Here is a 26272-nt window from a genome sequence, read left to right as displayed (position 1 = left end):
TGAAGTTGCTGCATGTGTAGGAGTACCATGTTAACGATATGTGAATCTTTCAAAGACGTGTGTTTGTGGCCCACCAGGACCTGTGCATCAGGACTAATCTCACCCTGAAACCATCTCTCCTCAGATTCTTAATTGTGTAAATTCCTCCCTGCCTCCTTGTGTGTGGAACCCAATCTCCATAGCCAGGCCGAAGTAGCTTTAATGATCCTACCTTGGATAAAATAGAGGCATTATAGTCCTAACGGCAGTTTTGGCCCTTAAACACTGCCTCTATTCATGTCTGAAACAATCTGATTCCCTCTCTACCTCTCTTTGCCCCCACTCACTATTCCCTCTTTTTGCAACGGTGTGTCAACAGGGAATCACTTGGCTTAGCGTTCCCCAACATCTCCCTCCTGATATCTCGTGACTGCCGTGGAAAACTGTCGATAAAACAAGTGGGAACCCCGGACTGCAAGGAGTACAAGGCAACCTACAGGAGAAGGCTGCAACCCGTCATCACTGCAAGGTCAGCTTTAATCTCTTGTTTTTTCACCTACTATACATGCTCATAGAAAGTACATCGTACAAATAGGGTTCATAAGAAAACAACTATTGAAATTATTTAATTGTTTTCCTTTCTAATGGAATCATTACCAAAAAATCATGCTCATTATAAACATATTTTCATGGGCGTGACGTTTCACTGAGCCAACGATGCTCTTCTGTGACACTACTATGCAAGTAAAGCTGTTTAAATCAGTGTAGGATGTAATTATGTACTTGATTAATATATTTATACAATAAATAGGGTATAATAACATAATTAATTCAGCATTTACCCAACCAGCTGCATTCTGTGGTTTATAGTTTATCAAAGTAATTTATTTATTATAGACAAAAATGTACAATATGCTCCGTTTCTGTTTAAGTAAAAGTAGTAATACCACAGTGTAGAAATACTCTGTTACAAGTAAAAGTCCTGCATTCCAAATTTTACTTAAGTAAGTACAAAAGTATTAGCATCAAAATATAGTTAAAGTACAAAGAGTAACTCATTCTGCACAACGGCCCATTTCAGAATAATATATCACATCTAGGGCTGTCAGTCGATTCAAATATTTAATCGCAAATTAACTGCACATTTTAAAGTGCTACTCATTTTAAAGTAATACTCTTATCAACATGGGAGAGGGCAAATATGCTGCTTTATGCAAATGTATGTATATATTTATTATTGGAAATCAATTTAAAACACAAAACAATGACAGATATTGTCCAGAAACCCTCACAGGTACTGCATTTAGCATAAAACAATATGCTCAAATCATAACAGGGCAAACTGCAGCCCAACAGGCAACAGCAGCTGTCAGTGTGTCAGTGTGCTGACTTGACTATGACTTGCCCCAAACTGCATGTGATTATCATAGAGTGGGCACGTCTGTAAAGGGGAGACTCGTGGGTACCCATAGAACCTATTTACATTCACATATCTTGAGGTCAGAGGTCAAGGGTCCTGACATCAGTGGGTAGAAAGCACACGTTCACTCCTTTACAGTCAATGTTTGATGAAAATCCCGAAATTCTGAGAAAGTCTTTGCTGTGTCTCTCGTTTCAATCACAAATTAAACATCATGTGCACCTTTACAGCCAGAAAAGTCCAATCTTTAGATCCAGGAAACATTTTGAGAAACTATTTGGGTGATCTCAAAAATGTAAAAAGCAGACGCAAAATAGCATTTTGAGGGTGTGGCTGAGTTTTTTTTTTGAAGTTTGCTAAACTGATCTCAGTACCTGTGAGTCACAGTGTGTTCCCACTGTTCAAAAATTACCTGCCTGAGACAAAAACTGACATGATGACACATGTCCATGTGGGTTTGGTGGTAGTTATCACGTCACAGCTCTGTGTGACAATATGTGCGTGTGAAGCCCCTCCCGATTTGAATGTATAAAAGACCCCCTCCAACCTTACTCAAACATTTACTCCTGGGGATCTCTCAAGCAAGACTTCCCTGACCTCCAGAGACACACACTTTTGGACCTTTTTTTTGGACGACTGTGCAAGAAGCTTACTGAGAAGACATGGTGTCGGCCGGCTTTCAGATGTTGGGCTCTGCCCTGGGCATTATTGGGTGGATTGGGTCCATCGTTTGCTGCGCCCTTCCCCAGTGGAAAGTGTCAGCCTTCGTCGGCACGAGCATTGTCACGGCTGTAACCAATTGGGAGGGCATTTGGATGAGCTGTGTGCACCAGAGCACAGGCCAGATGCAGTGCAAGGTTTATGACTCGATGCTGGCTCTTTCCAGTGACCTCCAGGCTGCCCGCGCCCTCCTCATCATCTCCATCATGCTCGGCGTCGTCGCCATCCTCCTTTCCTTCGCAGGGGGAAAATGCACCAACTGTGTGGAAGACGAGGTCTCCAAAGCCAGAATCGGCATTGCATCCGGTGTAACCTTCATCGTTGCCGGTGTTTTGTGCCTCATCCCTGTGTGCTGGACGGCGAACAACATCGTAAAGAACTTCTACAACCCGCTGGCGCCGGAGAAAAGGGAAATTGGAGCTGCACTCTTCATCGGCTGGGGGGCCTCAGCCCTCCTCATCCTGGGTGGTGCACTCCTCTGTGCCAACTGCCCTCCCAAGGATAACTTCTCTGCCAAGTACTCAGGTGGCTCCCGGCCAACTGCACCCAAGGACTACGTCTAAGGAGAGAAGAGCCAAAGAGACTGAAAAAAGACTTGAGTCAAATGCTTAGTGGTCCATACAATGGATTCATGTCGCTGCAAAAAGTACGATTTCAATTTCAAAGTGATTTTATTGTGCTCACAGTTTAGTTTGATAATTTCATATTGAGTTACAGCACTTCAATATTTGTTTCATCAGTGCCAAGATGGAGAGATGTGTACCACACCCAAACAATGTGGACTGAGTGACACAAAGCTTAATCAGTGCAAGTGAATAAAAAACCATGTAGTATATATATTGGAACTACATTTAACGTGTTAATTTTGATTAATGTTTTTTTTGTTTTCATCCATTTGTGTCCTTTTACATATCATTTCATTTGTGAAAATGTGTTTTATATGTGAGCGTCTGAAACTGTAAATAAAGTTTTTTTATCAACATTGAATTATCATGCTTTGTTTTGTTCTTTTAAATTTTATAACATGCCATTAAAACAGCTCCATCTGAAGGTGAAGCAAAGGTTTCAAAGAGAAGACACAAGGCCGGACTCTGCTACACACAACCCACAGATTTTAGCTGATTAATATTTAAAAACAATGAAATGCAAAAAGTTTACATATATATATATAAATATGTATATATATATATATAAATATGTATATATATATATAAATATGTATATATATATATATAAATATGTATATATATATATATATATATATATATATATATATATATATATACACATAAAATTCTACATATTATCAAGTTGTCCCAAAAGTAAATCCTAAATATAGTGTAAAATAATCTCTTCTTTAAAAATGTTTCTGGAGTGTAAGTAGACAAAAGAATTGTGGGGAAAAAAAACAACTGAACTTAATTGAGATTACTTTATAATACAACATAATCGTGCAAAAAGCAACACAATACACTAATTTATGATCAACTTTGTATTAGATGTGCATATAATCTAGTCAGACTTTTTGCATTATCCTCATGATCTATGAGATGCATGTTTGTTTTGTTTTTTTACAGGAAACTTACATTTTCCTAATTCAGTCATTACCTGTCCAACACTGCCCCTTGCTGTTAACAAAATAACACATCCTGTTGTTTCTCACATATGATCGTGTGTAAACACCCTGTAAAATAGGCGTTGGTTTACTGGATACCAAACTTGTGACCTCAGTGATGCTGATTGAATGAACCCTTAGATGATGGTTCTATGAATGTCATTTACAATCTCCACAGGTTGTCCGGTAAGAACATGAATATGATGATGATGTATCAATTAGTCCAGGTCACACACACACTCTCTTTGAGATACCACTCATTTATTGATTAAATAAAATGATAAATGATAAAATAGAAAACATGTGCAGGCATTAGTAACATGTAGTAATAATAAACAAACACATGCAAGCATAATTAAATGCAAGCTAAACAGTTTAAACAGGAGTAAAAGGAGAACACAGCCTTCTTAACAATAAGGGAACGTCAACAAATAGCAGACTCAGGCTCTCATGCAGTACAATGAGCATAATGCACACAGAGGGTGATATGATGAACGGTCCCTTAATGACGGCCGCGTATGCCCGCTCACTGCGCTGCTCTAACTTAAATGATTGTTGACACAAAGACACACAACTTATTAACTTAAACAACATCGTCGGGGATCATATACATTACCATAACTATATGCATAAATCCACGATGTGTAAATTGGTGTGATATGTCCGTCAAACTGTTATAGAAACAAGAGCACGAGCATTATAACATCATACATGTGACTTTATAATTATTATAGCGATGCAGATACTGAACAATAGACAACTATAATAATTACTCACATTCTCATGGACGCACAGGAAAGATCATATCAATGAATAAAGGATGATAAAGGAGGACAGATGAGGCTTGTGATCTGCGCAGAAGGTGATTGGAATCACAGCACTCTCTGATCATGTGAAGACCATGCGCCGAGCCGAGACTGTGCATGTGAACAATGCATGGGCTGGTGAGGGGATGCTTTTGGGTTAGACTGCTGCAGAATACGTGACCTTCTGAACACACCCACTTCTATCACCTGTAGTTGATGTATAAGTAGAAATGCATTATAAAAATACAGCAAATGTTTTCATTTTTAAATCATATTACCTGTTTTGGCTTTTATTCTAGTTCAGACCTGAAACTTGAATCCATTATTCAGCAGTATAGTTTGTGGTTTTCCACTCGAACAAGTTGGATGTTTACCACATCTACTGTACATGTGCAGTGTTAATAAAACAAAGTTTAAGTTACATTTTTAGGTGACTAAAATGTTACAATTAACTTTCCTGAACTGAAAACACACTGTGAAAGGGTTAAAGTTGTAAGACAAAAACACGGACAACTCCCAGACCGGAAAACGCATCCCCTGCTTTATTGTCTATTTGACTCTAAATGGGACCACAATTTACTAAATGAACATCATGCTGAATTGAAGAAGACTTGAAACTAGCATTTGAGACCATAAACTCATGTTTACAATGTTTACTGAGGTAATAAATCAAGTGAGGAGTAGGCTCATTTTCTCATAGACTTCTATACAATCAGACTTCTTTTAGCAAGCAGAAGAGTCGCCCCCTGCTGGCTGTTAGAAAGAATACAAGTTTAAGGCACTTCAGCATCTTCACTTTTCAGATCTTAGAGTTGCCCACTGCATAAAAGCTTTATAGCTTTTTATGTGAATTTAGAAGAAGCCTCATTTGTCAATTTTCCATTTGAATGTGCTTGTAACCAACTTTTTTAAATCATTTAGAGAACAAAAGGTTAAAGGATGAGGACATGTTTCCTTTGTTTGTATCTGACCTTGAAGCTTTGGATTCAGGCAGCTCAGCACTACTAAAGGTCACTGGGTCTTTGTTTGTGTGTAAACTGCTTCTAGCCAATAGGAGCTGAGGACTTGTGGTATCACATACCCTCATGTCTGCGTCCCGTCTTCCCACACAACAGCCTATAAATACAAGCTCACATCGCCCTACCTGTCTTTCTTTCTGGATTTTAGCGTGTGAGGAACAAGGCCGTCAAAATGGTTTCTCAAGGGATTCAGATGATTGGTATATCGATGGCTGTGATTGGCTGGTTCATGGTCATCGTCGTGTGCGCCTTGCCCATGTGGAAGGTCACCGCTTTCGTCGGAGCCAACATCATCACAGCTCAGACCATCTGGCAGGGCATGTGGATGAACTGTGTGGTGCAGAGCACGGGCCAGATGCAGTGCAAGGTGTATGACTCCATGCTGGCTCTGGCCCAGGACCTGCAGGCCGCTCGCGCTATGATCATCATCTCCATCCTGACTGGAATCGTTGGCGTGTTTTTGTCAATCGCTGGTGGGAAATGCACCAACTGCATCGAGGATGAGCGAGCCAAGGCGAAGGCTTGCATCCTGGCCGGAGTTTTGTTCATCGTCTCGGGGTTTCTCTGTCTCATTCCGGTCTCCTGGTCCGCCAACACCATCATCAACAACTTCTACAACCCGCTGGTGATCGAAGCTCAGAGGTACGAGTTAGGAGCGGCGCTGTACATCGGCTGGGCGGCGTCTGCACTGCTGCTCTTGGGAGGGGGGCTACTGTGTTGGAACTGCCCGCCCAAACATGAACAACCCCACTACGTACCCAAATTCACACCTGTGAGGTCGGTCTCCACGTCAAGAGAATACGTATAGGATGGTTCGTACTTCCTACATGGACTCTTGAGGTCACAGGAATTGCAACAGAGAGAAATGATAAAAACTAAAACATATATTCACTGTCAATGTAAATATATAGAATGAAATCACCGCTTTCCTCGAGCTGAATCCTGAGTTTTGATTGTTGTTAGTGTAAGTGTCGCAGTGACCTTTTGTCACAGCAGACATTTTGTCTTGTCAAGCAAGTTTTACAAACGGCATAAACAATGACTTCATGCCATGTAGTTGTGCCAGCGGCTCACTGTCACACCTCGATGGAGAGAAGCCAGCATCAATGTGCTTTTCCTGTTATGATGAGTTATAATGTTTGCTGTGAAAACACCAAAACAGGAAATAGGCTCATGCTTCAGTTTAAAATTTCAAAATAAAAGAGCCTTTTAAACATTTGAATCCACGTTGTATTGTAGCTGCTTGATTTAAATCATGATTATAATTAATCTGTGTAAATATTTAGTCTGATTGTTGTAAGGATTTCACAGTGTAATTATCTTTATTATCATTCAGATGGTAACATCAACAACAAACAAAGGTGAAAATACTTGTATGACTTCTACTTAAGCAAGTTTTGCATTTATTATATCTGTCTTTATAACAAAAAGCAATACGTAAACGCCGTCGGAAAATCTATGCATTTTTATTTATCTGTTGTCATTTTCATTTTCACCAAACCTGCAAATCCACATTTATATTTCTGTGCCTTTGAATCTTGTAATGTTCTGTTACTGTAAATAAACTCAATATTCACTGGATGATTACGGTTTACTTACTTCTGAGAAACTCAACTCATATGATGGTGTTATAGAGATTAAAGACGAGGGAGGAGGTAATGAAATCAGCATCACAAGGTGAGCTGAGTACCCATAGAACCCATATTTATTCACATATCTTGAGTTCAGAGGTCAAGGGACCCCTTTGAAAATGGCCATGCCAGTTTTTGCTCGACAAAATTTAGCCTAACTTTGGAGCATGTTTTAGCCTTCTTCACAACAAACTAACACGACATGGTTGGTCCAATGAATTCCTTAGGTTTTCTAGTCTCATATGATATGATGACCAGTACCGTCACTCTAACTCTAAAGCCTGCCACAGCCTCCAGAAAGACAGTAAAGTTGGTCGGGATCACCGGCAATCCAGTGGGCCTTTTAATTAAAAAGACAATTTTGCTAACATCTGGCAGGCCAAATCGAACCTGATGGCGGGGCCCACTTTGGGAAGTCCTGGTTTAAACTAAAGTGGCACTATTTCTGTGTTTTTTAACCTGTAGAGCATTTAAATGGTGTGTTATGGAAAAGTAACATCAAGTATTCCCATAATCATCATTTTTCATTTTTCACTTTCGTCACTGGATCGCATTGTGGGAAATGGTTGTTTGGGCAGTATCACGTTACTGGATAAGCTGTGCGAGTGTCAACAGCTTATCCAATAGAGGTGTTTGTCATAGGATGTATTAGTGTGATTGCAAAGCGACAGCGTCAGCGGCTTCTTGTGTCTCATCAATCCATCAAGGTGATCGTTATCAATCCTGAGACAGATGTCTCCTCCTCGGCTCGGGGCTGAGTATCTGTCTCAACTGGGCCACACCTTGATGTTCTTGGCACAGGTCATGATAAGGTCTGCTTGTTGTTCATGCCTTTCATCAGCACATTCAACATGATGATACAAGCAACTGGAACAACAAGAAATACCAATTAATTCTTGTGTGTCTTATGTCATATCTATTTTTGGTTTGTGCATCATGATGCTAACAAACCCAGTGTTTCTGGTCTGGTTGTATTAAAGATACTGTGATTGACAGCTGCAGTTTAGTTCAGTGATTCAACAGAATATATGTAAACAAATTTAACCTTAAAGGACCAGTGTGAAACATTTAGGGGGATCTAGTTGGCAGAAATGGAATATAATATTAATAAGTATGTTTTCTTTAATGTATAATCACCTGAAAATAAGAGTCGTGTTTTCGTCACCTTAACATGAGCCGTTTATATCTACATAGGGAGCGGGTCCTCTTCACGGAGACAGCCGCCATGTTTCTACAGTAGCCCACAACGGACAAACCTAACTTTTACTGCTTGGGCCAGAGTCAATAATGTTAATCGCTCCGGGAGCTCTGTTGGTTTTGAGGAGTTAAACTAACTCTCTTCCGCTCATTTGTTCGCTCACATACACTCACCGCCGCTCTCTCTCTTACTTCACCACTCACTTCCCTTGATGTGTGTATTGTCATATTCTTGACCAAATCAATTAGTGACAAAAAAATCTTGTGAAAACACTTTGCAGAAGGATAAAGAGATACCTTTCCTCTAAAACTGTCTCAGTATGGTAGCAAACACGTAAGGGATAATGTACAGCGAGCCGGTCAGGGCGACGTCTACTCCTGCTGATTTCAAAACAGGTTTGTTGTTCACAGTGTTGCATTATCAGGGTAAAAATAGGATGCGTCCCATCAGGTTTAGTTGCGTCATGCTTTTGAGCGGGTTTTTTTTCTCTCCGCGTGGCTCCAGTCCCAAAGAAACTAAAACATGATACAGTGTGAGTATGCGACATTGTGCATGCGGGAACTGTGGGACAGCATCGATACACAGGAATCATTATTCACAAAAGCATGAGATGCCAAGGAATTGGACAAGTGTGAACCCATTCTTAACGGGAATTGGTTCTCTGATCCCACCACTAGCGTTTTCCCTGTCTGCCAAAGTGGCCTGCCGATTTTACCCACCCCTGCCAACAATTTACCCCCATTTGTCTTATCAGTTGTGTTTGGGGATTCAAAGCTGTGATTCACTGATTATAAATTAACACAAGAAAGAGAGAAAGAGCCTGTTTGTGAACTGGACGTGATTTGATCATTTGCATCGTTCACAGTCTGAGCTGGTTTCAGGACCTTTGAAGTCCCTAAGTGGCTGTAAATCCATCCAATAACCCCATCCGTACTGCAGGCAAATCTGCATATGAAAGTGTGTTTTCTAAGAGCAAGAGGAAACCATTGTTTAAAAATGAGTGCCACTCCTCTAGCTCTGGGAAGAGGAATCTTGTTTGGCCAGAAGAACTCATCTGACGACGAGACGGCCCTCCTCCCTCACATTCCCTGACAAACAACAAGCGAGGAAGCTGTCTCACTCCGAGAGAAGACCAGACCTGTATGCTGAAACGCTCTTCTCTTCTGCCGCAGACAAAGCCTCTTCACCATGGGGCGAATTGGCAAGGAAGTGGCAGGTCAGGTCATAAGCTTCATAGGCCTCATTGGGGTGGCGGTGACCACTGGGGTCCCCATGTGGAGAGTGACCACCTTCATTGGAGCCAACATCGTGACGGGCCAGATCATATGGGACGGCCTGTGGATGAACTGCGTGATGCAGAGCACCGGGCAGATGCAGTGCAGTCTGAGTGACTCGGTTTTGAGGCTGTCCAGCGATCTGCAAGCCGCCCGAGCCCTGGTCATCATCTCCCTCCTCTTCGGCTTCATCGGCTTCATGGTCACCTTCATTGGAGCCAAGTGCATGGGCTGCCTGAAGAAAGACTCATCAAAGGCCAAGGTGGTGATCATAGGCGGCTGTCTCCTCATTGTTGCCGCCGTCCTAGTCCTGATCCCCGTCTGCTGGTCTGCAGCCATCACCATCACAGACTTCCAGAACCCTCTGACCATCGAGACACAGAGGAGGGAACTCGGAGCCTCCATCTACATCGGCTGGGCCGCCGCTGCCCTTCTTCTGGTTGGTGGGATCATCCTAACCACGTCCTGCCCTCCTCAGAAACGCTTGTATGGATACCCAGGCTTCCCACCAGCACCACCGTACCCCTACGGACCAAACCCAGCAACGTATGGCCCTGTGTATGCCCCCCCATCCAGCCGACCATACACAGGCACTGGGTCATACGTACCTGGCAAACCGTATGCAGCACCAACCGCATACTCTCCCAGACAATACCTCTAAGAACTGAAAGGACAGAAAGAGGATAAAGACTGAGATTTTAGCCACGATGGTTTCAGCAACTTGTTATGCCACTAGAAAGTAAAATAGCACCAAAATACACATTATCCTTCTAGAGGATGGTGTGTATTCTAATACATTGTTGGTATTTAAAATTAATTCAATCCATGTGATCTTTTGATTATCATCAATCATTCATAAAATGTTTTCTCTGTTGGACTGATTTAAAGCAGAAATCTTCCTAGTTTATGATGTCTTGATTTCAGATGAATATTATGTCAACATGGCTGTGTGCACTGAGAGTTGCATTTCTTTTCAATGGTTCAAGGAAGTCACTGTCGATATATTTATTTCCCTGTCATACAGAGCCTGATTTTGTAAATAGTGATGATTTGTGATGTTTGTTTTCTGCAAATGAAACTTTATTTTTTAAAGATGTTCAATAAAATGTTTGAAAAATATTCACTTATGTGTTTGTGGAGTTATTATAACAACATATTGTTACTATTTAATTCAATGTTATTAAATATTATCTCATTTTAAAAGGTCAGGGCCTTTCTGTGTGAATGAGAGGCAGAAATGAAAAAAAAAACAATATACATTTTCCTCTTATATATAAAAATTATAACCAATTTAAAACTTTTATTTAATTTTAATTATGTGTCGTTTCACTGTAAATTGTGAGGAGCTTATTAAAGATTATTTAATTATTAATTATTATTATTTTTATTAATTATTTAAAATAAAAATAAAAACACAAAGATACATGATAAACCTTGTGAAAATAAAGACAAAAATTGATTGAGAAAAAACTTAATTAATTCCTAGACTAGTGTATAATATGCAAATATATGGTGATTAAACATACGTAATGAGTAAAAACATAAATGGAGGTACTTTCCATTAACGTCTGACATCCGGTGATACTCCCAACCATGATGGTGTTGTTTTTAAACCTGAAATTAGTGACTGGACCTGATCTTCCGGTAACGGGCCAATCAAAGGTTGGCCAGTGTTTAGATAAGGAAGGCGGTGCCTCTTTACGGTCCTCATTTACATAGAGTCCGTAATGTTCATCTCATCGAAACTACTCTGTACAAGTGATGTTAAGAATCTGGTCGGGCAGGTAATTCAATCAGCGCACTGGTTTCAGGTCAGAGGGACGGACGTTCTGACTCCACCTTCAACAAAGACCTTATAACCAAAGGAGACGTTCAACGGTCTTTATTCAACTTTACAACCTGAGCTGAGCTGACCTGTTCCTGAAAACTCTTCTGCTTCTGTTCAAGTGACTCAAAACCAAACCTCATCATGGTATCACAGGGACGACAGATGCTGGGCTTTGTCCTGGCCATCATCGGCTTCCTGGGGACCATCATTGTGTGTGCCCTGCCCATGTGGAAGGTCACAGCTTTCATCGGAGCCAACATTGTGACTGCGCAAGTCATCTGGGAAGGCTTGTGGATGAACTGTGTGACGCAGAGTACAGGCCAGATGCAGTGCAAGATCTACGATTCTCTGCTGGCTCTGCCCCAGGACCTTCAGGCCGCCAGAGCTCTTGTGGTCATCGCCATCATCGTCGCTGCCTTTGGGGTCATCTTGGGCATTATCGGAGGCAAGTGCACTAACTTTGTGGAGGACGATGCTGCCAAAGCCAAGGTGGCCATTGCTGCTGGAATCGTCTTCATTTGTGCCGGTGTTGCAATCCTCGTCCCCGTCTGCTGGTCTGCCAACACCATTATCAGGGATTTCTACAACCCCCTCTTGACCAACGCCCAGAGGAGAGAGCTGGGGGCTGCACTCTACATCGGCTGGGGCACAGCAGCGGTACTCCTCCTGGGTGGTGCCCTCCTCTGTAGCTCCTGCCCAAAAAAAGAAAGCCCCGAGTATCCAGTCAAGTACGCCCCCGCCAGGTCCACAGCCACCAGCCGAGCCTACGTCTGAGACGTCCATTCTCCTGAGAAAGACTCCTAATTGCTTTTACTTTTCTTGAGTAATCCTCCTTCGTTGTGAGTTTCTGTTACCACCACAAGTTGTGTCTCACTTTTATTTTGTTTAAAGTGTCACACAGTGAGAACTGATTTTCTGAGAAATTCAGATTTCTTTGGTGGAGGCAAGAGAGAGGAAGGAGAAACACAGTACAAACGACGTGGGGTGAAACTATTGTACTGGCAAGAAAATCTTCCAACGGCATGATGACTGGACTGAATGAGAGCTAATCTATATAAAGCTTGTATCGAAACTAATTTTTCTCTGTATGTAAATCTAAGCTGTGCTAGTTGTTATTGGTCAACAAGAGCTATGATAAAAGGAAAGGTGCACAGTAACCTTGATATATTGTGAATTTGCTGTATAAAATCATTTACCAATATCTTTTGCAATATTATAAGAATGTTTTTGTTTACTGAAATCACAGATTTTTAATAAAACATTTACTTAAATTATATTCTTTTGTTCGCCTATTCTGTTCTCTTTTTTCTTTTTTTTCTTTTTGCATTCACAGTGTTGAATTTAAAGTTGAGAGTCCAGAGCAACTTCAAATGAATGCAACAGGAAATGTTGTTTTTTGCAAACTCAAATCAGATTAGTCAGCAGTGATTGATTGTCAGTCTTTTAACATTTTGTTCATGCCAGACTGAAAACAAGTCTTTCAGCTTGATCTTATCAGAAGGGCTGAGTAATGCAGCGATGACCCAGCTTATCATGCTGGCTGGCAGAAAGCAAACTGAGGTGCATGTTTCTGACGGAATACATTATAGTTTTAGAAACACAGTAAGTATAACGAAGCAGGTGCAGAGTGTAACAACAAAGTGTATTCAAAAACATTCAGCGGTATGTTGAAATCTTCATGCAGACGTTCAACCAGTTCAACCAGTTCAGCCAGTTTTACAGAGTTGAGTGTCAGTTAAAACCTTTTTATAGAGTTGGCTACAATGTGTTTTAAGAGCCGTACCTATACACAATTAAAAAGTCTTCTATTTGAATAAAGAAAAGACTAAATAAACAATGAGGTTTGAGGACTGACTTTCAGTTCTAAAGGATAAAGCTGGCGTCAGTCGACATTTTTGTAGAACAAATCCGACCGAAAGCAACCATTTCTCAGTACTTTCTTACTTCCCTCCTCAGTCTCTGGCACTCAGGCCCAAGCACATTGGTTTCTACTGATGACGTAAATCTTGTGTCTAAATATAGGTCGCAAATGTACCAGTATAGTTTAATTGTTAAAAAAGGGGTTACGTAATTTACTAGCTGGGCACTGTTATTGTTTAGCAAATGTTTGTCAAACATGAATACATTTGTGCATTTATTGGGGACTATTTCCAGCTGTGAATATTTACCCCTTTAGTGAGTATTTAAAGCAGCAGGATGTTGGATTGACTTAAAGTAATCTACAGTGTTCATCGTAATGCAGCGGTGCTCATTGGTGTGTTTTTAATAGTTATTCAACAACGATGGAGTTACAAAAAGGAATTTCAAAAAGGATAATAAACAAAACTTACTATGTCATAGAGGTATAAGATATATCAGGCTTTTGGTACACATACAATACTCAACTCAACTCAGCTTTATTTATATAGCACCTTTCATACAAACAAGCAGCGCGTGTTTCACATAGCAAGACTAAAAGACCACAGACAAAAATAAATAAAACAACAATAATATATTCAATTTTGCAAGACTGAAAATTACAATAATAAAATGTTAAGTAAAATGAAAGTCAATAAAATAAAATAAACACTTTGGATAAAATGATTAAACCCTAACAACTAAGGTTATGACATTACTCCAAATTAAAAGCCAGATTAAAATGATAAGTCTTTAATTTCCTTTTAAAATACTTAATAGGATAAATTCATTGTTACAATAATAAAAATATAAAATTACAGAAAGGTCACAAAGGAGCCTTATCCTTTGTTTTTTATCAGACTGAATCACAGCGGATGTAATTAGGATTTTTTTGACACTGAAGAATAACAGACCGTTGCTATGGGCGTAGTTCTGATCTCAGACTCTGGAGGACCATTTTTGTGTCAAATTATTTGTATCAGAGAACCGATTCCCGTTAAGAATGGGTTCTTACTCGTCCAATTCCTTGGCATCTCATGCTTCTGTGTCTTTCGATTCCTGTGTATTGATACTTTTCCCGTATAATGATATGCGTATGCGTTCCACAATGACACATACGCACTCTGTTTCATGTTTTAGTTTCTTTGGGACTGGAGCCACACGGAGAGAAAAAAACCCGCTCAAAAGCATGTCGCAACTAAACCTGATGGGACGCATCCTATTTTTCCCCTGATCATGCGACACTGTGAACAACAAACCTGTGTTGAAATCAGCCGGAGGAGATGTCACCTGTTAGCAGTTGGTGGCAACTGCTCACGGCAGTTCGTGAAATAGACACAAAATTTAATCAATTTGATTCGTTCTGACTCCACCTTCAACAAAGACGTCCTTATAACCAAAGGAGACGTTCAACGGTCTTTATTCAACTTTACAACCTGAGCTGAGCTGACCTGTTCCTGAAAACTCTTCTGCTTCTGTTCAAGTGACTCAAAACCAAACCTCATCATGGTATCACAGGGACGACAGATGCTGGGCTTTGTCCTGGCCATCATCGGCTTCCTGGGGACCATCATTGTGTGTGCCCTGCCCATGTGGAAGGTCACAGCTTTCATCGGAGCCAACATTGTGACTGCGCAAGTCATCTGGGAAGGCTTGTGGATGAACTGTGTGACGCAGAGTACAGGCCAGATGCAGTGCAAGATCTACGATTCTCTGCTGGCTCTGCCCCAGGACCTTCAGGCCGCCAGAGCTCTTGTGGTCATCGCCATCATCGTCGCTGCCTTTGGGGTCATCTTGGGCATTATCGGAGGCAAGTGCACTAACTTTGTGGAGGACGAAGCTGCCAAAGCCAAGGTGGCCATTGCTGCTGGAATCGTCTTCATTTGTGCCGGTGTTGCAATCCTCGTCCCCGTCTGCTGGTCTGCCAACACCATTATCAGGGATTTCTACAACCCCCTCTTGACCAACGCCCAGAGGAGAGAGCTGGGGGCTGCACTCTACATCGGCTGGGGCACAGCAGCGGTACTCCTCCTGGGTGGTGCCCTCCTCTGCAGCTCCTGCCCAAAAAAAGAAAGCCCCGAGTATCCAGTCAAGTACGCCCCCGCCAGGTCCACAGCCACCAGCCGAGCCTACGTCTGAGACGTCCATTCTCCTGAGAAAGACTCCTAATTGCTTTTTACTTTTCTTGAGTAATCCGTTGTGAGTTTCTGTTACCACCACAAGTTGTGTCTCACTTTTATTTTGTTTAAAGTGTCACACAGTGAGAACTGATTTTCTGAGAAATTCAGATTTCTTTGGTGGAGGCAAGAGAGAGGAAGGAGAAACACAGTACAAACGACATGGGGTGAAACTATTGTACTGGCAAGAAAATCTTCCAACGGCATGATGACTGGACTGAATGAGAGCTAATCTATATAAAGCTTGTATCGAAACTAATTTTTCTCTGTATGTAAATCTAAGCTGTGCTAGTTGTTATTGGTCAACAAGAGCTATGATAAAAGGAAAGGTGCACAGTAACCTTGATATATTGTGAATTTGCTGTATAAAATCATTTACCAATATCTTTTGCAATATTATAAGAATGTTTTTGTTTACTGAAATCACAGATTTTTAATAAAACATTTACTTAAATTATATTCTTTTGTTCGCCTATTCTGTTCTCTTTTTTTTTTTTTTTTTGCTTTTTGCATTCACAGTGTTGAATTTAAAGTTGAGAGTCCAGAGCAACTTCAGATGAATGCAACTGGAAATGTTGTTTTTTGCGTTGCAGTGTGTTTTAAGATCCGGGCCTATACACAATTAAAAAGTCTTCTATTTGAATAAAGAAAAGACTAAATAAACAATGAGGTTTGAGGACTGACTTTTAGTTTTAAAGGATAAAGCTGGCGTCATTCGACATTTTTGTAGAACAAATCCGACCGAAAGCCACCATTTCTCAGTACTTTCTTACTTCCCTCCTCAGTCTCTGGCACTCAGGCCCAAGCACATTGGTTTCTACTGATGATGTAAATCTTGTGTCTAAATATAGGTCACAAATGTACCCGTATAGTTTGATTGTTAAAAAAGGGGTTACGTAATTTACTAGCTGGGCACTGTTATTGTTTAGCAAATGTTTGTCAAACATGAATACATTTGTGCATTTATTGGGGACTATTTCCAGCTGTGAATATTTACCCCTTTAGTGAGTATTTAAAGCAGCAGGATGTTGGATTGACTTAAAGTAATCTACAGTGTTCATCGTAATGCAGCGGTGCTCATTGGTGTGTTTTTAATAGTTATTCAACAACGATGGAGTTACAAAAAGGAATTTCAAAAAGGATAATAAACAGAACTTACTATGTCACAGAGGTATAAGATATATCAGGCTTTTGGTACACATACAATACTCAACTCAACTCAGCTTTATTTATATAGCACCTTTCATACAAACAAGCAGCGCGTGTTTCACATAGCAAGACTTAAAGACCACAGACAAAAATAAATAAAACAACAATAATATATTCAATTTTGCAAGACTGAAAATTACAATAATAAAATGTTAAGTAAAATGAAAGTCAATAAAATAAAATAAACACTATGGATAAAATGATTAAACCCTAACAACTAAGGTTATGACATTACTCCAAATTAAAAGCCAGATTAAAATGATAAGTCTTTAATTTCCTTTTAAAATACTTAATAGGATAAATTCATTGTTACAATAATAAAAATATAAAATTACAGAAAGGTCACAAAGGAGCCTTATCCTTTAATTTCAGGGTTTTTACACTCAGGCTGTCATTGTTATACCGCAGTATTTGTACGGTTTTGTTTTTTATCAGACTGAATCACAGCGAATGTAATTAGGATTTTATTGACACTGAAGAATAAAAACAAAGCTCTACAAACTAACCGTAATAAATTACAAAAATTCAACATTGTACTGTATACAAGGGTATATATGGGTCCTACACAGTTCACCCAATATGTGTGAAATCCCTCAAAGTCCCTTAAAGGGGAAAGTCAGTATGTCAACCTCATGGTCATTGTTTCATTTCAAATCCGATGTGAGTTACGCAGAAAGTTTTACGTGGCTTTGATGATGACAAAATTGGTCAATCACGGCATTCTGCGGTCTGTTAATTTTTTTTATGAGATGTATAACAGACCGTTGCTATGCATAACAGACCGTTGCTATGGGCATAGTTCTGATCTCAGACTCTGGAGGACCGTTTTTGTGTCAAATGATTGGTATCAGAGAACCGATTCCCGTTGAGAATGGGTTCTTACTCGTCCAATTCCTTGGCTTCTCATGCTTCTGTGTCTATCGATTCCTGTGTATTGATGCTTTTCCGACAGTTCCACAATGACGCCAACGCACGCTGCATCATGTTTTAGTTTCTTTGGGACTGGAGCCACGCAGAGAGAAAAAAAAACGCTCAAAAGCATGGCGTACCTTAACCTGAGGGGACGCATCCTATTTTTCCTCTGATAATGCTACACTGTGTTGAAACCTGTGTTGAAATCAGCGGGAGGAGATGTCACCTGTTAGCAGCTGGTGGCAACTGCTCACGGCAGTTTGTGAAATAGACACAAAATTTAATCTACACTGTTTTATTACACGGCTTTGTTGAAAACTCGATTCTAATTGGTTAAATGAGGCGTAATTTCTGTATAGCAGACCCTTGGTATGTATAGCAGACCGTTGCTATTGGCGCAGTTCTGATGTCGAACTCTGGCGGTCCGTTTTTCTGTCAAATTATTGATTTCTTAATAAGTAGCCGTGTAATAAGCGGGATAATGTACAGCTGGCGGGTCATTGTTGTGAAAGGATCCCCTTCAGGGCGCTGCTGGGGTTTATTTCTCAACAATGACCAGCTCGCTGTACATTATCCCTTACATGTATAACTGTCAAAATGAGACGATCCTCCTGAGAAAAATGACATAATCAGTCATTTCAGCAATTGCCTTTATGTTCAAGCCCTAGTGTCCGTAGTAATTGAGTCCGTAGTAAACATGAGACACAGTCAACGTTAGCTTCTTTTACCATGACCGTGGTCATACCTGATATCCAAGTGGTTAGTATTATTCAACACAGTGTCACGGCCAGGGTCCGAAATTAGCACCCGCCACCAGCCAAATGTGGGTAAATTGTTGGCAGGCCACTTTGCCCGACTGGGAAAACGCTAGTGATGGGATCAGAGAACTGATTCCCGTTAAGAATGGGTTCTTACTTGTCCAATTCCTTGGCATCTCATGCTTCTGTGTCTATCAATTCCTGTATATTGATGCTTTTCCCACAGTTCCACAATGATGCGTACGCACGCTGTATCATATATCAAAAAACGCTCAAAAGCATGTCGCAACGAAACCTGATGGGACGCATCCTATTTTTCCCCTAATAATGCAACACTGTGAACAATAAACCTTTGTTGAAATCAGCAGTGTACATAGACACAAATTTCCCCTTTTATTTCGTGACGCTCAGCACGACTTTCAACAACGTATTTTTCATGCGTTTTTCTACGAATGTCCAGCAACACGTGACGCACGTGTCAATTTCTGCTCCAGTCTTTTCAAATTAAAACTACTTAGTTAGGTTTAGGAAAAGATCGCGATCTGGGTTAAAATAACACCGGAAGTGGCGCAACTTAAGTGCGGAAATTACGTGACAAAAATTACTTAGTAAGCTTTAAGAAAAGATCGTGGTTTGGGTTAGAATAAGTCTGGAAGTGCTGGTACGGAAGTTACGTGACAAATAAATCAACTTTGATTTGTGGTTTCACAGGGGACACGGAACAGCGGTCTCCTGAGCGAAAGTCCTGTGTTTTGTTGACCCATTCATCCACCCTGACCTCCTCCCTACGCGCTCTCTATACTTCCCGGTTCACAATTACATGGATTAAATATGAACTGATATTTGTGCTGACCATCACGAAAAAATATTTGAAATTTGTGTCTATGTACACGAATCAATACATGACATTTCATCTGCTGTGCGACTGGGCTGTATTATTAACCAAACCAAATCATAACCAGACATCAGATTTATTCATTTTGCAGATTTATTTTTCAACAGTGATTTGTAACAGTTTTGCAAGGCTCAGGTGAATGTTGGTGTCAGATCAGAAAACACTTTAAAAAGGCAGTTTCAAACAGTGTATTTCGTCAGCTAATTTGGAGGATTTGTATGCAAGTACATGTTATTGTACAAAGTCTAGGAAATGCATTTCTATTATGTTCCACAGACATTTCCTTACGGACATGATGTCAGCAGTGCAGCGTTGCTGTACAAGTTGTTTCACTGGTGTGAACACACCCTGTTGTGTTGTTGGTTTCACATTCCTAACTTGCCCTCTGCCATTAGAGAGAGAATCTACCTCAACCTGTTATGGATCAATGATTGTGTGCCAAACTGATGTCAAAGTAGACAATGGAACAAATGCATCACAGTCTAATGAAGCAGTGATTAAATATAAAAGGTTATGTTAAAAGTGGAAAAAGTATTTTCTACTTTCGATGTAAAATGCCTTTTTAAGTATGTTATACCTGATCATAAACTTCATTTTCCACCTTTTAAAAGCTTTTATGCTTCTTGATAGTTTTAAGCACCTGATGATATATTTACAAGGAAAATTCCAAATGGCATTATAGCTTTTAAAAATCAGAAACTGAAACTTAAAGAATCCAAGTTGTTAATTAAGTTAACAATGAAACTAAGGAAAATTTAGAGCAAAATTTGAAGTCACCTAAAGTTGTTTTGAAATATGTCAATAGATCGATGCCCAAAAATACTGCAGCTGCTCAGCGTTCAACGGTAATTATTAAAAAAAACATTTTAAACTTGACTTGGAAGTCAATTTCTACTTCACTCTATACAATTTTGTTTTATTTATTAGTGGTTAACGCAAATTAATTTTAACGCCACTAATTTCTCCAACGCAACTTGCAATTTTTAGGTTGTAGTGGGCTCAGTTTTAAAGTTAGAGTGAAGATACTAGCATCATATGAAACTAGAGAACCAAATGCCAAACATATCCTAAATTATGGCGAGGAAAAACTGTCATGGTCATTTTCAAAGGGGTCCCTTGACCTCTGACCTCAAGATATGTGAATGAAGATGGGTTCTATGGGTACCCACGAGTCTCCCCTTTACAGACATGCCCAATTTATGATAATCACATGCAGTTTGGGGCAAGTAATAGTTAAGTCAAACCACTGACACACTGACAGCTGTTGTTGCCTGTTGGGCTGCAGTTTACCATGTTATGATTTGAGCATTTTGTTTATGCTAAATGCAGTACCTGTGAGGGTTTCTGGACTATATTTGTCATTGTTTTGTGTTTTAAATTGATTTACAATAATAAATATATATATACATTTGCATAAAGCAGCATATTTGCCCACTTCAATGATGATAAGAGTATTAAATACTTGACAAATCTCCCTTTAAGGTACATTTTGAACAGATAAAAAATGTGTGATTAATTTGCGATTAGTTGCGATTAAATCGACTGATAGAAGACTAAAGTTAATTGTCATGTTTTATTCACCTTGCTCTCAAACTAGTTGGAGTTTCACCCACAGCCACCACCCAACTAAACTCCAATTACCAGGATAATTGAAATGCTCGCTTGCACTTCAGCTCATTTACCCGCCGCCAGTGATTTATTTAAAATAAATCTCAAACACTCGTCAGTGTGCAGACATGGAAACATGTATGTACACATGGAGACAAATCCCTGTTTGCCTTGACACTGTGTCATGAGTAGCAGCATGGATTCATTTAAGTCTCACTGTTTGCAGACTTTCTTAAACCCTTATGTCAACACTACTGTCTGCGCTCCGCTGTGCATTCAAACTGCCAACATTTTCAAGTTGGTGAATTTTCTGTCACATACGTCCTTTTCTTTGTTGAGAGTACCAACAAAACCTTCTGTAACACGATACTCATCTCCATCCAGGTGACAAAGTGAACCTTTATTGTTCTGACACACAAAGAATCCTGCATGACTGGTATTCTCTGACATGTGTCCTTATTAGCCTTCACGCCTCCCATTCTTCAGTCTGCTTCAGAGGAACGCAAACACCTGACCTGCTCCTAATATTCTCTCAGAGACTCTCGGAGAGAGAAGACGATGGCTTCCATGGGGATGCAGATGGCGGGCTGCGCCATGGGCATTCTGGGCTGGATCGGGGTGATCATTGTGTGCGGCACACCCATGTGGCGGGTCAGTGCCTTCATTGGCAGCAACATAGTGACATCCCAGATCATATGGGAGGGCATCTGGATGAGCTGCGTGGTCCAGAGTACAGGCCAGATGCAGTGTAAGGTGTACGACTCCATGTTGGCTCTAACCGGTGACCTGCAGGGGGCCCGGGCTCTCATGGTGGTTTCCATCGTCGTCGGTATCATTGGGATCCTCGTAGCTTTCTTTGGCGGAAAGTGCACCAACTTCATTCCAGATGAGAGGGCCAAGGCAAGGGCGTCGATAGCAGCGGGTGTGTTGCTGATCATCAGTGGACTACTTTGTCTTATCCCTGTTTCGTGGACTGCCAGCATTATCATAAGGAACTTCTACAACCCTGTGCTAGTTGACAGCCAGAAAAGAGAGCTCGGGGCCTCTCTTTACATCGGCTGGGGGGCCGGGGCTCTGCTGCTCTTGGGAGGAGCGCTCCTGTGTGCCAGCTGTCCCCCTAAAGAGGAGAAGACCCCCTCTGCTAAGTACTTCCTGAACAAGCCTGGAGGAAATAGCGATTCAGGCCGATCGTACGAACCGAACAAGACGTATATTTGAGATTTCTAAACGGACAAAGAGAAGTCTGGTTGATGTAAAATAAACATGGAGTTTAATCTGTGAAACATCCAGAAAAAGGACGAACACACAGACGACCCAAAATGAAGGAAATATGCACTTTTATGTTCTCTGTCTGAGATTGCTTTGAATATTGTTGGTACTCTTGGTAATGAACATGTATATGGTGGTAGCTTAAATTATAAAAACTGTGTTTTACATGCTTGGGAAAGTGGATGAAGAAGTAATTTATTGTAATTACACTGTGCACCTTTTTGTCCTTTGATATTTGTATTTTTTTTCACAATAAATGACCTTCTGTTGTACATTATGTTTCTCTCATGCTTCCTGTTAATGCACATTTAAAAAAACAAAAAGCACCTGTGGTTGGAGAACCTGTTTGTCAGGTACTTACCGAAGATCACTATCCAGGGAACAAAGATGGTGACTCAGGGATTTATAATCCTGTAGGCTGATTTGTTTAGTAAAACTTGACCTGCTTTCAAAAGTCAACGTTTTCTGCATAAACACTGAAGGAGTTTAATAGATTAAAGTGATTAAAAGGGGATTATCCAAAAACACAAAAGTTAAAACTAATGTTTTTGTTATTTTTTTTCTCTCCCGAGAGTCTCAACTATTTGAGATTAAATTGGTTTTGGAAGATGGTTTTGATTTGTTGTTGTCGTCCGTTCACATTCCCACCAACCTGAAGGTAGTGTTGTGTTTCCTCTTGTTATCGGGCTGCAGATCAGAGAGATGGGAGGAAGGGAGGGTCAAATTACTCACATGTCTCAGGAAGTGTCTGAAGAGCTTGCAGCGTTCAAAATGACAAATCTCTCCACTAACTGTTCATGTTTTCTCAGAGGTTTACTTTCATGTTTTTGTACACAGCAACTCTCTGTATTCTGAGCACAAGAAGTGAAGAAAGATAGATATTGATGATCAACAAGGTCTACACTGATTCTTCAAACTTTAAGGGACGTGATATCTTGACATAGCAAGTGTTATATTTACAGTAGTTCGGTTCAGTCTGGTGTGGATGTGGAGGTCAGACATTAATCCCACCCTTTTATGGTGATAGTGAAATACCTTGCATTTATAATACATACATTTTGTCCTACTCGAACAACTCACTGCCATCATTTAAAACCTACGATGCAAAGATTATACCCCAATAAGACATTTGTAAGATTCGTTATTAAAAAAAAAAGGAGTGCAGTATTTACATATTTGCAGTATTATGAAATGGGTGTCTGTGGTGACATTCCCGGGGGAAAAAAATGCTGAAAAAATGTAACAATGCACACAATTCTGAAAACGTGAAGCTCATGTACATAGGAATATAATTTTTCTGTTTTATTTCCAAGCTAATGTGTCCACAAAAGACTCCAGACTGCTGAACTCTGAGCACAATCCCATTGTTTTCACTCAAATATGATCCAATCCAATCTAAATTTATTTATAAAGCACATTTAAAAACAACAAAAGTTGACCAAAGTGCTGTACAATTATACATAAAAAACATAAAGACAACACTATAAAACACTAAGGCCAACTTAAAACCAACAGGACATTAAAATAATAAAAGCGTTAAGACCAATAGGAAAGGAAAAAGGATTAAAATAGTCAACTCTCATGCCGAAAGGTAATTCTGCAACACCACATAAACATTCTGATAAAAAAAAGTTGATTCGGCACCGACTGTTCAAAAACACTTCACTAGCAAATTGTAATTTCATGTCAGCAATTATTCTGCAACAGAAGATGACACTTTGTATTTATTTATTTTTTTCAAATTGCAAACATTGAATGTTGAGGTATATCTTTTCAAAACAAAACTCAGATTCTTCACCTGAGTTTGTCGCATCCACTCATCAGTGTCATTGTGTTTGTCTTTTGTGACGTACTGCGACCTAGTGGCCGTTTGCCTCCATGGCTAGATAACCCCTACATCTTTATCTGATGACATCAGTTACAGGAAACGACTTCAGTTTTACGGAAAAACCTCTCCGTGGCTGCTGTTATCATATCCGATAACAGTGAACACGGTTTATCTGCATACAGACACTTTGTATCTTGTGTCTATCTCTCTGTAGTCTTTCTTATTTTATATGTCTTTAGTTTACATGATCCCTTGTTGCAGGTTGAAATGAAAAGCCGCACATGAACATGAAGGTGTTTATGTGTTTCCCAGGGTGTGAGAGGGCCTGCTCGGTGTCCCATGGCGGTGCAGGAGCTGGGAATCAGCTTGTCCATGATAGGCGTCGCCGGCACCATCCTGATCTGCGCTCTGCCCATGTGGAAGGTGACGGCGTTCATCGGCACCCACCTGGTGGTCATGCAGGTGTTCTGGGAAGGTCTGTGGATGACGTGTGTCAGTGAGTACACAGGTCAGCTGCAGTGTAAGCTCTATGACGCCCTGCTGGACCTGTCGCCAGACCTCCAGGCGGCCCGCGGCCTCATCTGCATCAGCCTGGTGCTGGGATGCTTGGGATTCCTCATCTTCCTCCTGGGAGCGCGCTGCACCAACTGCCTGAGCCACCCGAGGATCAAGGCCCGGGTGGTGCTGAGCTCCGGGGCCATCTTCTGCCTGGCGGCCCTCACCACCGTGGTCGCCGTTTCCTGGACGGCCAACTCCATCGTCAGGGACTTCCACAACCCACGCGTCCCCGAGGTGCTGAAGAGGGAGCTCGGCGCAGCCATATATATCGGCTTTGTGACCTCTGGGCTGCTGTTCATTGGGGGAGCCATTCTGTGCACAAGCTGCCCACCACAGAGGGCCAGGTTCCCCTCCAGTAGGTACACACTGGCCAGGACACCCACGCACAGCAGCTACGCCATCAAGAACTATGTGTGAAGTGAGGACAAACAAGTTACCACTTAAAGTTGTTTTGTTTTTCAACCTGGACCCTGTTTTTGGAACCATAATTTTTGAAACTGGTCCAGTAGTGAGGGAGAACGCTGTAACCAGCAGACGCTAAACAAGCTGCGAGGGCGAGTGAGCAGTGAGTCAATGTAACATTACGTTCACTAAAAGTGCTTGTTTTTGCCACTGACAGGCTTAGATTGTTATTATAAGTGTCGTAGTGGACGTAAATGACGGTGCCAGCTTGCCCCAATAACACCATATTGCAACCTGTTAGCAGCTACCGTCTACAGCGCTCTCCCTCAATACTGGACCTGTTGTCCCTATTAGTCATCCATCCATCCATTATCTGCATTGTAATCGCTTATCCTGGGGACTGAAGTCGAACCAAAGGGGCTGACACATAGAGACAGACAACCATTCACACTCACATTCACACCTACGGGACATTTAGAGTCAACAATGAACCTAACCTGCGTGTCTTCGGACTGTGGGAGGAAACCGGAGAACCCGGAGAAAACCCACGCTAACACTGGGAGAACATGCAAACTCCACACTCAAGCTGGGTTTGGACCTGCGACCCTCTAGCTGTGAGGTGACAGTGCTAACCACTGCACCACCATGCCCCCGCCCCTCCCTATTAGTCAGATAGACACAAAAACATGGGAAAATAGGGTCCATGTTGAAAAATACCCAAGTTACCCTTTAAGGATTGGAAAAACACAGCATGTTTAAACATATGAAAGGACTCTAAAGGTATGCTTTGCAATACATTATATTACGTTGTCATTTTTCTTCGGGGTGATATGTGGATTTGACCATTATCAATACTTTAGTTCTGTCCACAGTGATGTCAAGACCAGACGTTTGCCAGTTATTGTGGTTCCTAGATCTCTCTATAGTGGAAATATATTTCACTGTATGTCTGATACAGCTATCTGACATCCTTTGAAATGGCTGCAACAATAGGTCAAAGCGGATCATAATATGGATTGTTCTGGTCTCATGAAGAAGGACTAGGTGACTAATTTCACAAAGAAGGCCAGAGAATCTATTTGTACCCCTGTAGCTGAACGTGCATGCATTTTTAAATTACATTAATCGTGTTTAAGGCACCATTTTTTTGTGAAATTATACGCTTGTGTGCTTGTGATCGCAACCTAGAATTCAAAATAAAGACTGTAGAGTAAAGATGTGCCAGTTGGTGATACAGTCATTAAATCAGGTTCAATTAGGTGTCGTTGTT

The 26272-nt window shown here is 40.8% G+C and overlaps 5 protein-coding genes across 5 annotated transcripts; all 5 read left to right on the top strand.

Moving 5' to 3' along the window:
- Positions 1–381: 381 nt before the first annotated feature.
- Positions 382–26217, top strand: cldnj (claudin j). The gene is made up of 2 exons (XM_074641212.1): positions 382–508; positions 24355–26217. The coding sequence occupies exon 2, from the start codon at positions 24382–24384 to the stop codon at positions 25015–25017; it is 636 nt and encodes a 211-aa protein (XP_074497313.1). The 5' UTR covers positions 382–508; positions 24355–24381; the 3' UTR covers positions 25018–26217.
- On the top strand, positions 425–10781 carry cldnf (claudin f). Its single transcript, XM_074641210.1, has 2 exons — positions 425–508; positions 9404–10781. Exon 2 carries the CDS (start codon positions 9577–9579, stop codon positions 10321–10323), a length of 747 nt encoding a protein of 248 aa, XP_074497311.1. The 5' UTR covers positions 425–508; positions 9404–9576; the 3' UTR covers positions 10324–10781.
- LOC141771202 (claudin-4-like) lies at positions 1963–7138 on the top strand. The gene is made up of 2 exons (XM_074641214.1): positions 1963–2538; positions 5723–7138. Exons 1-2 carry the CDS (start codon positions 2062–2064, stop codon positions 6365–6367), a joined length of 1122 nt encoding a protein of 373 aa, XP_074497315.1. The 5' UTR covers positions 1963–2061; the 3' UTR covers positions 6368–7138.
- Positions 11537–12766, top strand: cldne (claudin e). The gene has a single exon (XM_074641187.1). It carries the CDS (start codon positions 11632–11634, stop codon positions 12262–12264), a length of 633 nt encoding a protein of 210 aa, XP_074497288.1. The 5' UTR covers positions 11537–11631; the 3' UTR covers positions 12265–12766.
- Positions 14798–22484, top strand: LOC141771180 (claudin-4-like). Its single transcript, XM_074641188.1, has 2 exons — positions 14798–15375; positions 21501–22484. The coding sequence occupies exons 1-2, from the start codon at positions 14893–14895 to the stop codon at positions 22161–22163; spliced, it is 1146 nt and encodes a 381-aa protein (XP_074497289.1). The 5' UTR covers positions 14798–14892; the 3' UTR covers positions 22164–22484.
- Positions 26218–26272: the final 55 nt, after the last annotated feature.

The sequence above is a fragment of the Sebastes fasciatus genome, chromosome 7 (assembly GCF_043250625.1).
Source record: "Sebastes fasciatus isolate fSebFas1 chromosome 7, fSebFas1.pri, whole genome shotgun sequence".
NCBI classification, from domain to species: Eukaryota; Metazoa; Chordata; class Actinopteri; order Perciformes; family Sebastidae; genus Sebastes; species Sebastes fasciatus.
Note: the sequence above shows the minus strand (reverse complement) of the source record. Positions and strands in the feature narration are given on the sequence as shown.

What these genes read in the sequence shown, in the direction of transcription:
- LOC141771180 (XM_074641188.1), top strand. Translation starts at nt 14,893, where the DNA reads ATGGTATCACAGGGACGACAGATGCTGGGCTTTGTCCTGGCCATCATC. An exon ending in CCCAGAGGAGAGAGCTGGGG is followed by an intron (nt 15,376 to 21,500) that starts GCTGCACTCTAC and finishes CGGAGAGAGAAG; the next exon opens with ACGATGGCTTCCATGGGGAT.
- cldnf (XM_074641210.1), top strand. Translation starts at nt 9,577, where the DNA reads ATGGGGCGAATTGGCAAGGAAGTGGCAGGTCAGGTCATAAGCTTCATA.
- cldne (XM_074641187.1), top strand. Translation starts at nt 11,632, where the DNA reads ATGGTATCACAGGGACGACAGATGCTGGGCTTTGTCCTGGCCATCATC.
- cldnj (XM_074641212.1), top strand. Translation starts at nt 24,382, where the DNA reads ATGGCGGTGCAGGAGCTGGGAATCAGCTTGTCCATGATAGGCGTCGCC.
- LOC141771202 (XM_074641214.1), top strand. Translation starts at nt 2,062, where the DNA reads ATGGTGTCGGCCGGCTTTCAGATGTTGGGCTCTGCCCTGGGCATTATT. An exon ending in CGGAGAAAAGGGAAATTGGA is followed by an intron (nt 2,539 to 5,722) that starts GCTGCACTCTTC and finishes GTGAGGAACAAG; the next exon opens with GCCGTCAAAATGGTTTCTCA.